The sequence below is a fragment of the Chelon labrosus genome (assembly GCF_963514085.1).
Source record: "Chelon labrosus genome assembly, chromosome: 9".
Classification (NCBI taxonomy): domain Eukaryota; kingdom Metazoa; phylum Chordata; class Actinopteri; order Mugiliformes; family Mugilidae; genus Chelon; species Chelon labrosus.
In genome coordinates, this window is record NC_140359.1 from 24,193,714 (window position 1) to 24,207,026 (window position 13,313).

The following is a 13,313-nucleotide window of genomic DNA, read 5'->3' on the forward strand; positions in this document are numbered from 1 at the left end:
AACTAAATGGATACCCTGGGAATCTGGTTTTTGAACTTTCAAGATGAGCAGATATGGCAGAAGAGTGGTGTCTTACTGGGCATTAACAGTGCACTTCTCTTTTGTGGTGAAGAGCAGTTTGAGCAGGTTGTCCAGCAGCCGATTTCTCAACAGAATGAGGTTTGCTGACAGGAGGCCACCGAAATCATCATCATTACCTGGAGGGACAAGAAAGTCTTCATAACAAATAGCAACTCTGGCCACGAGCAAAAAAACAAACTATTCTTGTTGTTAACATACACCCGACCAGCCACAAAATTATGACCACTGAAAGGCGAAGTAAAGAAACATTGACCACCTTGTGACAATTCAGTGTTCTGCTGGGAAACTTTTGGACCTGGACCCAAATTCACTAGATCCCAAACTGATCAAGTATCTGTGGGATGATCCACAGAGGCCCCTCCCCTCAAAGGCCCCCACTAACAACATCCTGTTGCCAGACACCACAGGACACCCTCAGAAGGCCCATGTCCATTCTCTGATGAGTCACAACTGTTTTGGAGGCACAAGGGAGACCTGCACAATATTAGGAAGGTGGTCATAATGTTATGCCTGATCGGTGTATCATAACAGTCTAATTTGACTCAAGATCCCTCAAAAAAGTGATTTTCGCCCACGTACGCAGTAATGTCACTGCATTTAATCTATCCTTACCTCCGTCTATCTTTTCCTCATTATTGATTTCCATGACAACAAACTTCTCACACACGGCAAATGTGGGAAGAGTAGATGAGATGAACTGGCCAAACCTTTGAGGAAAAAAAAACCACCACAGTTCAGTTGACTGTTTCACTGGTTGGTTGTTCACTTGACCTGCATCAGTGTGTAGTAATGTGTGTTTACCGTAGCAGATCGTATGGGTTGGGGAAGCCTTGTAGCAGGAGACTGAGCACGTTGCTGATGGCGGCTACAGTAGGCTGAGACAGTGAGGTGTCCCTCAGGGTCAGCAGCAACCTTGGGATCAGCTGAAACTCCCTCAGCAGTTTGGCATTTTTAGCTGCCTCACTGTTCAAAGCAGAAAGTAAATACACACGGTTTGATTAGAGTTTAACTTGATGAAGTTCTTCCATTCAGGTGAATGAGCTTCTGACACTTGCCTGGATTCTGTCAGCAGTTCAATGAAATGCTCAAACAGAGACAGATGGAGCTCGTAGGGAGCGTGGAGCCAGACCTGAGGAGCAGAAGGAGAAGACTAAGACGTGGTAACGCAAGTTATGTTTGGCGGCACGAAACTAACTGGCAACAAGAGGTGGCATCTTGGCACAGAGAGGCCCGGTTACTTAAAGCAGTGAAAAAGTTTTCCTCTTTAGCTCATAGTGGCCAGTAAATCCAAAAATATACTTGCAACTCTTGCTGTTTCATCAGAGTATTTATTTTTTTTCTCGACGCCTTGACAATAACACTCTATTTTGGTAAACTTAATTTTAGCATTTACTGACATTGTGAGTCTATTAAAGCCAAAAACCCGCACCTCAAAGTCACAGAGAAGGTCCTGGAAGGCGGTTGAGTTGGGAATGATGGAGGTCTCGTGGCCACTGTCGACTGTTCCCACCAGAGAGAAGGTGAGGTGGAGGATGTGACTGTTGAGCAACGAGCGCTTCTTCTTCAGTAGCATAGCCAGCAGCTAAACGGGAGAGACAAAGCAAAACTGCATGTTTGACTGCATTTAAGTCAGAGCACAGACTTAAAGTTACACCAAGTATCAATTTGGGATTGTTTAGCCATGTTCTAGATTAAGTGTAACTAAATCCATCTTGCTGAATTAAGAAACAGTATTTTATGGCTGACAAAGAGGAAACTTTGTAGGGACATTAAAAACTGACAGTTGAGTATAATCTCGGTGATTCAGACAATAATTAACATCATATCATTACCAACTGCTATAAAAAGCTAAAGTTCCTCTTCATGGTTTAACTGAAGCTTTACTGAAGGTGTAAAACGGAAGTGGCACTCTCCAGACAACGTGTGTGACTAACCTGGTAGCCTTTGATGCGCTCCATCTCCTTACTGGCCAGAGAGTTGCTTTTTACAACACACACCAAAGCTTTGACAGCCGCATACAGCCCCTCCACGTCTGACGCCATGGCAACCAAGCCGAGGATGGCCGCCGCCCCTCCCACGTACTGCAGGTTGTTGGCCACAGGTTTGGGCACAAAAGCACGGACGCCTAAAAGGGGTAAGGATAAGGATGAGGGTGTCAGGTTTTCATCTGTTAGTTACCATTAGAGCTACAGCTGTTGGTGTTAGATCACGAGTAACTTCACAAATTTGTTTTACCTAAATATCCAATGACAGCGGCTCCAATGGTGCGAGCTGGGCCGTTGAGGTGGCCGGCGGCGTTATGAATGAGCTTGACCGGAGTGGCATTTTCATGAGAGGACACGGCAAGCTTAAGTGGAAAGGAGGGAAGATGTTTTATTTCATGCTATCAGTATGCAAAATACAGTTGAACTAAGACTGAACTTTCTAAAAGGCTTTTATTTAGCTAGCTGGAAAGAAATATGGAACCAGTTCAGCATGTCATAAGAATAAGAACGCCTTTCTGTGCTGCCCTATTAGAAAACTCTGTATTTATTGATTTATTAATTAATTTATTACGACATGTTGATGGCCCATTAATCAAGTGACAAGAATGTGGAAATTACTGTCTTGTCCTCATGGGGAACTTTTAGTTTTGCTAAGAAAAGGGTTATAATACTGCATTCTTTATTCTTGAAAAATGAAAATAGCCGTTTCTTTTTTTATTTTTAGAATAAATTACTCTTCTTTTTCTACGACGGGCACCGCTGCAGCAGAAATGCTGCCTCTGCACTCCTTTGCAGTTTGCTTCCTGCGAGTCGTCGTGGGCCGAGGCTTAGCAGGGGGAGCCGGGCAGGCTGGGAAATGACTTGGCAGGTGTTTGGACAGAGATAAGGATGAGAGGGAGCTCATTTGAAGCTTCAACACACACTTTTGGTGGGATAGTGGGATGGTGGGTTAGTCATTTTAAATAAATGTATACAGTATGCTGTATGTGCATGGGTATGGTCGTTTAAGTAAAGTGCAAATTTTCTATTGAAGAATGAGTTGCAAACACTGCACTTTTGTTGAAGGACTGCACTAAACGCATCTGTTTGTAACAGAAAGAACTGTTTCTTTTTTAGTCTGTTTTTCTTCCAGACATGATGTAATGTGAGTCAGCAGGCTGAGCGCATAGGCTGGACACAATCCAATCAGCTCAAACTCAGCTGCTAATGTTTAAGAGCTGCTGAAAATAAATATGAAAGATAAAGTTTCGACTTTTTCTGAATGTTAAATATAACGTGCAGATTCTTAAATAAAACATTTACAGTATATCTGGTGACAAACCAAATAATGTAAGTACTGCTAACTGCAGCTGTGATTTCTCAAATTCTACTGGCAGTAACTTGGACGACATACAATGCAAGTGAACAGCTGTAAGTCTGACCTGTTTCGCGATGGCTTTGCTGTCCAGTTTGTTATAGACTTTCCTTATTTTGGCCACAGTGAGAGTAGAGACGGAAAGAGCATAGAGACTGAAAGACACCTTCTCTTCCGGCACCAAAGCCACCGCAGAAGCAGGCGCTACCTCCGTCTTTGAGTCTTTACCTGAGAGAAAGAGGAAAGGTAAGTAGTACGGAGATATATATACACAGAAACAGGAAAAGGAAAGAAGGGCCACTCACAGGGTAGGTAGACGGCCTGAAAGCTGCCCACATAGTTTGGCCCCAGTTCATAAATGGCAGCGACGCTAGTTGCAGGTAAGACCTCCTCTAGGAAGTGACTGGGCCCCAGACGCCACACCAGGCTGGAGAGTTGCCGCTGGGCGGGCGGCGTCCCCACGTACCCGTAAACAGTGCTCAATACAGGAGGGTTGGTGGAGCCAGAGCCGCCGGGAGTGCTGTGGATGTAGTGAAGCTAGAAGAAAGGAAGGGGTCATTTAAATGAGCGCATGTTCACGTCATTTAATTTAGAGTCAATGTAAACGGGTTGGAATCTCTGATCAGAGGGATTTCAATTCAGTGGAATAAATATTGTTCGTGTAAACGTAGCCAGTGTGAGGGCAAATTAAAGAGCGTTTGATGGACGTCAGTCTTGTTGCTGTCACAAAAGGGAACCTTTGAGGCTTTGTACTTACAAAAAATTGTGTTTCATCAGCACTGTTCACAAGGTTAAAAAAAGGAACTAAAACACAACCACAAGTACAGCGTTACATGCACACAGCAAGAACAGACACATGACCGGCTCATTGTTTCCTATATGCGGACCTCAGCAGGAAATGAATCCTCCGTTATCAGTGGTGCTGAGAGGAAGCTGTGACTTGTGGTCTGGTGGCTCTCTGCTCACGCTGTGCAATCTCAGGAGGATCTAAAGTCACTAAACCGCAAACCACATCACAGCCTGCCGACTGCTCTGCTGCACGGCTGCTGTTTAAAGCCTGGTTTTCAAACACATTTCTGTGCTTCTTTTATTCAAAATAATCCACGTTCCAGACTGTTTGGACTACTGTGTGCTGTTATCACTTAAGGCTCAACTCCAAACACAAACATACTGATCCTATCTCTGTTTGCTTAGTAATGCTATCATTAATAAGACATTATCACTAGAACCAGGTCTTTAAAATGACTGCTCCCTCTCTCTTCTTTATAGAGCAGAGTGCAGATAACAGCGCATCTAATCCTGGCACACTGCGCGTGTATGATACCATATGGTCAATAATTTTACCTTGACAGTGCTGATGAGCTGACCGTCTATGTACAGCGTGGCCATGCTGTTCTTCAGCATGCCTTTGCTCATGACGAGCACCAGGTGGTGCCACTGGCCCTCAGCGATCAGCTCTCCGCAGCGGAAACGAGCGCAGCAGGGCAAGATCTCGTAGAAGGCGGCTTCCTCACTCGACTCATCCGCTGCTTGAAGGTGGCAGAGAGAAGCGAGGGGCAACGTCAGTGACTCAGAAGGGTTTGGGTTGAAGTGAAAATATGAAACGGAAGCTTTTTAGGTTGTCAAAGATATAGAATATTTCAGTCCAATTTGTGTGTTCACTTGAAAATAGGAACAATTTCAACACTCCAGTACCTACTGATATAATTTATTCCTTAGCTGAGGAGGTTTAAATGATTAATGTATTTAATTTGGTCTAAAAAACTACCATCTGATGTAGAAAATTAATTTTTGCTGCCTTCACTCACAGTATGTCTGCAGCAGCTCCTCCTTGGTGGAGACGGTGAGCGAGCGGTCTTTGGCCGACAGCACTACCGCCAGGCAGACGTAGTGCTGCTCTGAGGAGGTGGCCCGGCGGACGACGGTCAGCAGACGCACCGGGTGAGCCTGAGGAGCTACGCTGAAACGCTCCACGCAGAACCAGGTGGAGTAGCTCAGGCCTGACGGAGGAGGAAACAAGCGCTCCCCTGGGAGAGAAACGCAACAAGTTGGAAAAGGACGTGTTATTTTCTTTAATAATTTACAAAATCAGATTGTTTTTTCAAATATGAAGGCAATTACAGTATGGTCTATTCATCATCAGGTTTTCTAAACAAGAATTTAGGATATGCATCTGTGGCATTAGGCACACAACTACTTCTCTTAAGCATACCTCCAGAATACTGCTCTTCTGTCCAGTGTTTAGCCCAAAAGACATTATTTTAAACTCTTTACTAGGGATGTCCGATAATATCGGCCCTCCGATATTATCGGCCGATACTGAGTTAAAAATTTAATATCGGGAATTAACGGTATCGGGTTTTTATAACCGATGTTTGTTCTGTAGGCTTTAGCATTTCCGAGTCTGCATGAACGCAGCATATGACGTTTACAGGTGCGCACTTGATTATGTATAACAACAACACGCTAGACTCGTAGGTTGCTAATCATGGCTAACAAGCTTGCTCGCTCGGTGCATGAGACGTCCGTGGTTCGGAAGTATTTCCAAGTGTCACCTACTAACAGTAAATTTGCGATTTGCAATGACTGCAAATGTTAAATTTTTTTTAACATTCTTGTGCCTTTCTTGTTTTTATTTGCACTATTTTGTTACTCATACGAAAGAGCAGGGCAGATTGAGCCCAGTTTATAATTAAATGATTGTATTATTTGCCAAGTTATGGCCAGTTGCTCAGTCATTGAACCAGGGAAAAGAGGACTATGTTTGTTTACTACTCTGGACTGAAAATATGCATCTTCATTGTTTTGATATTGTCTGTCTGAGGCAAACTTTTCTCTCTAAAAACACAAAAAAAATAGATGAATGGCACTTTTTTGAATAACTTATTTTGCACAGACAGTGTTTACATTTGAAAAGCCATGTTGCATTTATGTATACATCCAGTGGGGCATCACAACAAAATTAGGCATAATGTGTTAATTCCATAATAGGTGATATGTTATGTTGTTACCTTACAATTTTGGTGGAAAAAGACTGCATATATCTGTATCGGGTGATATCGGTATCGGAAATTAAGAGTTGGACAACATCGGAATATCGGATATCGGCAGAAAAGCCAATATCGAGCATCCCTACTCTTTACTGTATGTAGTATCACAGACATTGCGACACTTTATCATTAAACACTGATACTATCGAAGCAGACACTAGAAAGTCTGTGATTCATGTGTTACAGCTGCTTGACATTTATCTCATGATCTTTAATGTTGTGTTTCCTTGTTTTCTTTAATGTGACGTATATTATCTCAGCTAAAGAAAAGGTATTTTTTTTAACTTATCCAAAAATGTTAAAGAAAGGCAACTGGGCTTGGAGAGTTTCTTGAAGTTTCTTACGGACTTGGTGGGGAGTTGGGGTTTAAAGAGAAACATCTGTGGGTGTTGCTCATCAGAAACTCCCTTGGCTAGTGTCTGTTAATGACTACATGCTATCCTGTCATTGGGGCAGACTGTTTGACCCCGTCTTTTTTCTCCTCCTTCTCCAACAACTCCCCACCAGTCCTTTAGAACTGAAGAAGCTAGTTGGATAAAATGTCTTCAAGACACTCTACAAGTCCAGTTGCCTTTCTTGAAAGTTTTTGGATACACCATGACCTGGATGACTGAGAACCTTCACATACGCCATTTTTTCTTCTGCAGTCACTCTTTCTTTTTGTGACTTATAATTGTATTTTCAGCTTTTGATCAGACGCCAACTGCAGAACAGTGAAGAGCGAATAGAAAATATTTAAATTCAGGCTTTAGGGCAGAATAAGGCACAGAGTGTAGCGTAACAATGCTGCAGCTACATCAAACCAAGTGACACTATGGTAATATCGGCTGCCATAACACTGAGGCAGAAATAAGTCTTTGTTCAGTAATCTACTGTCTCCTGGCTGGAAATGCGCCTGGAAAGTTGCTGTGCCTCTGGACGAGGCTGTCGCTCAACAAGTTATCAGACTGGACCAAATTAAAACTGGTCCAGTCGAATCAATGTTGCAGGAAAATGCGGAGGAACGTGTTGAAAACAGTCTCGAAGGAATAGTCTTATGTACATCAGCAGACGACTGACACAACAGGGTTTAAGGGGTTAATGGGTAGAATGAGGCTATTTTGATGAATGAGCCTCCAGATGATGTCATCCACAGATATGGGTCAGACAGGAGTGGGAGAGGAAGGAGGTGGAACCAGTGGAGGAGGGGAGGTAAGGGGATGGAGATAAATGAGGCAAAAAAGAAGGGAGGGAAAGTGACAAAGAGAACAGATAGATTCGGGCCACGGAAAAGGAGGAAGGAAAAGAACTGGAGATTGTGATAAGAAATGAAAAGGAAAGGGAATGGGACAATTTTGAGTGACAGGAAGAAATGAGGAAGGGAATGAGTGAGGACTATAAATAGAGCAGTGTGACTAGCGGGAGATGGCGAGTGGAGAATACAGAGGGAAAGAATGAATTGGTAAACAGATAGAGGAGCGATAGTAATGTATGAGTGGATGAGGAGAGGAGAGGAGAGGAGACGAGCCTGGCTGTGCTTCATAAATACTAAATGAGGCTACATAGTTGAGATTCAAGCATGACGTCATAGATTAATTTTATCGCTGCCTTACGGTCAGGAGAAGATTATCCTGTAAAATCTGGGTAAAAGGATTAGTTTAAGATGCATTTGGAGACGGACAAATCTGATTTTAACACACGATGAAAGCACTGGACAGTAAACCGAAGGCTCAAAGGCAGGTGAGGCCTGCAGGCACAAATCTGTGCGCTATGGAGGGATGTGGATCAGGTCTATTCTCACAAGTGCCCTCAATATAGTCAACATAAAAACATGCATCTATTTAATGTCCTTGTTATTTATGTTGACAAATGATTTTCACTTTTCCATTTCCTTTTGTCACAGCGAAGAGACACCCTGAGGCTCAACCAGCTGTATAAAAGTTTCTAAAAGCAGTAAGAAACAATGAGCAGCTGTTACCTGTACCCATCCCACTCAGCACCGCTCCGTCGCTGACACCTGAAGCATTGGTGTTGTTGGTGGGAGCGTTGTGGGGCGCCAGGCTGGGCAGAAACAGGCACCTAGACCGGACGACAGAGGACAGATTAACGACGGTTATCTCTGGGAAACAGCTGTAACTGATACAAACAGCGTTGTCAGCTTACATGTGCAGCTATTGTAAAAGAGATTTACTGCATGTTGGCTGAATTACTGCGGCAGTCTGGCTCTAGCCACTTTGAGAAAAAAACTCCAACTTCCCAAAAACATTATGGTAATTCACATGCTCTGAGACACAGAAGCTTTGTATTATAATATGGAAATTTCAGCTGCCTTATACTCGAGGATTAATTATGTATGAGATGAGAACAGAGGTGGGATGAAGCACACACTCAGGGTAATTCTTCTGAAGAAATCTGCTCATAGTGGCATCTTTTTGTGCTCAAGTTCTGGTAAGTGCAGAGGATGATCTTAATATACCAATTAATTGCAAAAAATCTGGATGTTGACTGTATAAAGAGATCACATACCGAACTCACCAGTCGGCTTTTTGCTAACATTAAACGCTGGTGTCTACACGCACGATCATCTACTGTTTCTAAGACTTCTCCGGCAGACAAAGGCCGGGAATCGTTCCACAAAATGACAAAGAATTTTAGTTGGCTAGTGATTTGCTGACTCACAGCTCCTTGGAGAAGGTGCTACTTTCTTCTGATACCAGTGCTGTGGGAAAAGAACGTGGGCTTTCTTTTATTTTTTCTTTCTTTGTTGAGAGACAAAAAGACTGTGTGAGGGCCTGCAGCCACTTCAACCAGAAGCACACAGACTTAAACGCCACTAGAGGACAGGTTTGAGGACAGCTTGTGACATTTAACACACATAACAACTGTGTCTGCTGAAGAAATGCAGACTTACACCGATGAGGCATAACATTATGACCAACAGTGTGTAGGTCTCCCTTGTGCCTCCAAAACAGTTGTGACTGAGGGTTGTCTCAGGGTTTCCTGTGGGGTCTGGCAACAGGATGTTGTTAGTGGGGGCCTTTGGGTCCTATGGGTTGAGGGGAGGGGCCTCTGTGGATCATCCCACAGATACTTGATCAGTTTGGGATCTAGTGAATTTGGAGGCCAGGTCAACACCTTGTGCTGTTCTTCATGTTTTATTTTTGAGTTGTTCCAAAAGCATTTTTGTGTGTGTGTCTGTGTCAGGCTGCATCCTGCTGGGGATCATCAAGGAGTGTCATTGCTATAGGGTGGGGGTGCCTGGTCTGGTCTAGGTGGGTGCTACATGTCTAAGTAACATCCACACCAATGAATGTCAGGTCCAAAAGTTTCCCAGCAGATCAATGAATTGTCACAAGAAGGTCAATTTTATTCACTTCTCCTGTCAGTGGTCATAATGTTATGCCTGATCGGTGTATAAATGTAGCTATTGCCTTAGTATTGTGAGTTAATCCTGCTCTAATCAGCTAAGTTTTAAGGCGTTAAATAAGAAAAATATACAATAAATAAATAAATAAATAAATCATTCCCTGGGTTCAATTTCTAACAGCTGTGAATTAATGGTCGGCATTAATGTAAACTCAAAAGTTATAATCATATAAGTTATATGTAATCTGGCCCGCAGTATTAATTTTCAGAGTGCAAAAAAAGGAGACATTAACTAAAAATTTTCAATAAAAGTAACTGCTATTCCTGATTGGGCCATTGTTTCAGCAAGAGTAGCAGACAGAACACAGCACCCTGCAGACAGTGATGTGCCAGAAATGCACTAATTGTTCTGAACAGATTTCAGGTTCTTCATAAAATGTTTTGCAGAAAGGATAGTTCATTAAACGGAAACATTTTCATAATGTACTTCTTTGCACTGAAGCAAAGGAAAACGTTTTGAGATCAAATTGGGCTGTATGTGGCTCTTGAATTTAAATGAGTGTGACAGCCCTCGGTTGGATCTTTTTCTCTATAATTCTTGTCCTTTGACAGAGACGCTCATTAAAACCTCCAAAATGACCTAATTCCTTTTTTTTTCCCTCTCTCTTTTTTTGTTTTTCCACCTGGACAGGAAGGTCAGAGGTCAGGGTTAGCTACAGGAAAGCGTCCCTGAAGCTGGCAGGGGTTCAATTATTTTTTTTGAGGACACTTCTCAAGGACGCGCAGTCCATCAAAGTAACAAGTACACCACACTGCTGCTGCAGAGTAACTACACGTACGCCGTCATCTATTTTCCCCCGTTGCTGTTAAAATTCACCTGTTAGTCATCCTAATTTTAAATTTCCCGGTGACAATATGTTCCTTTAATTCTTCTAAAATAAAAGTCTTCCTCCCTGCGCCCCCATATTTCCAGACTGACAGCATGTTCTAAGTCTCCTGTGAGAGGGCTGGCTGGGTGAGTGTGCAATCATGTGCGTGTAAGCATGTTGTGCATGATGGAGAGTGGTACTATCTGCTTGTGTGTGTGTGAGGGGGGAAAAAAGAGTGGCGGTGTGTGATTCCTAATAGCAGCAGGAGCATCAATATTTCATGTTGACAGATGGGAGAAAAGGGTGGGGTAGTGTGTGTGTGTGTGTGTCTCCTCTGTTTATGCCGAGCAGAAAGTGGGCCAATGCCTCCTTGCCAGTGTGCTGCTTCTGCTGCTACTGCTGCTGCTGCTGCTTTGCTGTGTTTTCAGGAGAAACTCCATGTTCTATTCTGAGGCGGCTGCTGCAACAACTCAAATGTGTTCTTGTGAGAAAAGGAAGCGGCGAAGCTGAGAAACAGTAGAAGTGAGAAGGGTGAGGGATTTCCAAAAGGCTGTAAATAAAAATGAGCCGAACAAAGTGTTTGATCTTGATGATCTGAAGATTTGACGTGTTTTTTTTTTTTGACGTGTCGCATCAAAGAGGCTTCGTGAATTCTAGTAATAACACCCCAGGGCTGAAAAATGAAGCCAAATACATCAGTTCCTCAAACGTCCACTTGAGGCTGGTTCTAAAAAAAAGCATCTTTGGTCTCTGGAGATGATTCCTTCATACGTGACTCATGCTTATACCGATCAGGCATAACATTATGACCACCTTCTTAATATTGTGTAGGTCTTCCTTGTGCCTCCAAAACAGTTGTGACTCATCAGAGAATGCCTGATATCGTCTAGGTGGGAGCGAGGCATTGCTGAGATGGTGATGGCAGGAGACACCACACTGAGCTCCAGGTCTAAAATAGCAGCAATTAAATCATTCATTGGGAACATCCCCACTACTGCACCTTAATAACGTCTTCTGCCTGAGAGTCAAATCAAATGACAAGGGTATAAATGTGTTTAAGGAACGAAAGCTTAAGGGACGCTGAACATAATTAATTTAGTTAACATACACATAGTCCCATTTAAGCCAGTGTTATCTAGTGTTTCAATTCCAGTCAGGTAACCAAAGGAAATGCTCATTTGCAACCATTCTGCTTTGTTCTTAGACCTGTATTCTTACAAATATTAATGAGGAATTTAACATGTCTCTCTTTAAAGTTGTTTACTGTGTTGCATTTCTTATGCATGCCAAGAAACCCGTGGGGACGAACCGCCAAGGTCACATGCCACACACCATATTTTATCCACTGACCCCACAGATTTGCCGTGTGGCTAACGTACAACACAAACCACAGGGTGCAGCAGACCCTGTCAGCAGCGGCACAAAGGGCGGCAAAGGGGGCCGTGTGACATAAAATGCGGAAAATAAGCCTATTTGTATGCGCGGCTTCACAACTGGAGGCGAATAACAGTCTCATGCTGAGACTCGCAGGTGCCGCTAAGAAGTATGAAAAACACAACCTGCTTCATTGCAGGGCAAAATAACACGGCACCCTAAAGGTGCGTGTGACTGGTGAGGAAAACTGATCTGCAAAGAGAAAGATTTAGAGAAATGTAGTTTGCAGACGAACGGACAACATCTGATGTAAGAGCACTTTTAAAAGCCTGTACCGAAGACTGGTCCATGAGTGGGATTGTGAAGGAGCTCCTCAATTAAATACTCCTCGTTTTAACAATCAATAGGATCAATCAATAAGACGAATGCAATGAATGGAAAAATAAAATGTGGTGCTTGTAGTGATAAGAGAATTAACATTCAGTGGCCTGGCTTTGCGTAAGCATGCCTTAACTAAATGATTAACAGCCTAATAAGCACATAACGGGTAATAGACTCAATATTCTCATCAGCTCTGTTTCCAACAGGAAGCAGCTCTCATGATGCCACTGCTCATGGAGAATCCTTTTTCATGAATTGTGGAGGGACTAAATTAGAACTAGAAACTCTGAAACATGACTCAAACGAATGCTAATATTGCCGAAAGTGCCTGCAGGATATGTCAATAAAAAGATTTAATCTATTCTGACTCCTTATATCTACTGAATTATTCCGTGCGAGTAGAGGAGTCCCATTAATATCAATGACTGACACTGCGCATATTCCCTGATGAAACATTATTTATACACAATGAGGCTGCTTTCTGGAGGAGGAAGTAATAAATGTCTTTGTCCTGAAAGCCACAAGATATGGGGTGATAAGAGTTAAACCCATTTTCAGATGATATCTGGAGGTAAACATTAGAAAAAGATGCCGTACTCCTCTCTCACCTACACTATGCACAACCGGCCAATCACAGCGTGCCACAACCACTAGAAGCTGGATCCACATAGACCTTAAATGTCCAACATTACCACAGAAATCAACAGTTACAGCCTGGGACGAAATGCTGTGTGACTATCCTCAAAACTAACCTGTTTAAATTATATCAAGGCTTAACGTTATGTATTTTTTTAAGGGAGCGGCTGATTTGAGTGACACGTCGGTGCCATCTTGGGATGATAGCTGTCATGCTTGGGCATATCCTACCTGCCTC

At 43.0% G+C, this 13,313-nt stretch overlaps 1 protein-coding gene across 8 annotated transcripts in view; it reads right to left on the bottom strand.

The window, feature by feature from the left end:
* Positions 1-13,313, bottom strand: part of wdfy3 (WD repeat and FYVE domain containing 3) — an 86,013-nt gene that overhangs the window by 24,388 nt on the left and 48,312 nt on the right. For 5 of the 8 annotated variants that reach the window (XM_084551392.1, XM_084551390.1, XM_084551391.1 and 2 more), the window contains exons 18-29: positions 8,428-8,528; positions 5,229-5,447; positions 4,765-4,949; positions 3,726-3,957; positions 3,488-3,648; positions 2,317-2,428; positions 2,016-2,206; positions 1,511-1,663; positions 1,137-1,210; positions 883-1,044; positions 694-788; positions 77-197 (exon numbers count right to left, since the gene is read on the bottom strand). In XM_084551392.1, coding sequence (XP_084407518.1) covers positions 77-197; positions 694-788; positions 883-1,044; positions 1,137-1,210; positions 1,511-1,663; positions 2,016-2,206; positions 2,317-2,428; positions 3,488-3,648; positions 3,726-3,957; positions 4,765-4,949; positions 5,229-5,447; positions 8,428-8,528 — 1,806 coding nt within the window. The remainder of the gene's footprint in view (positions 1-76; positions 198-693; positions 789-882; positions 1,045-1,136; positions 1,211-1,510; positions 1,664-2,015; positions 2,207-2,316; positions 2,429-3,487; positions 3,649-3,725; positions 3,958-4,764; positions 4,950-5,228; positions 5,448-8,427; positions 8,529-13,313) is intronic. The other 3 variants (XM_084551388.1, XM_084551394.1, XM_084551393.1) reach the window with 1 other exon arrangement.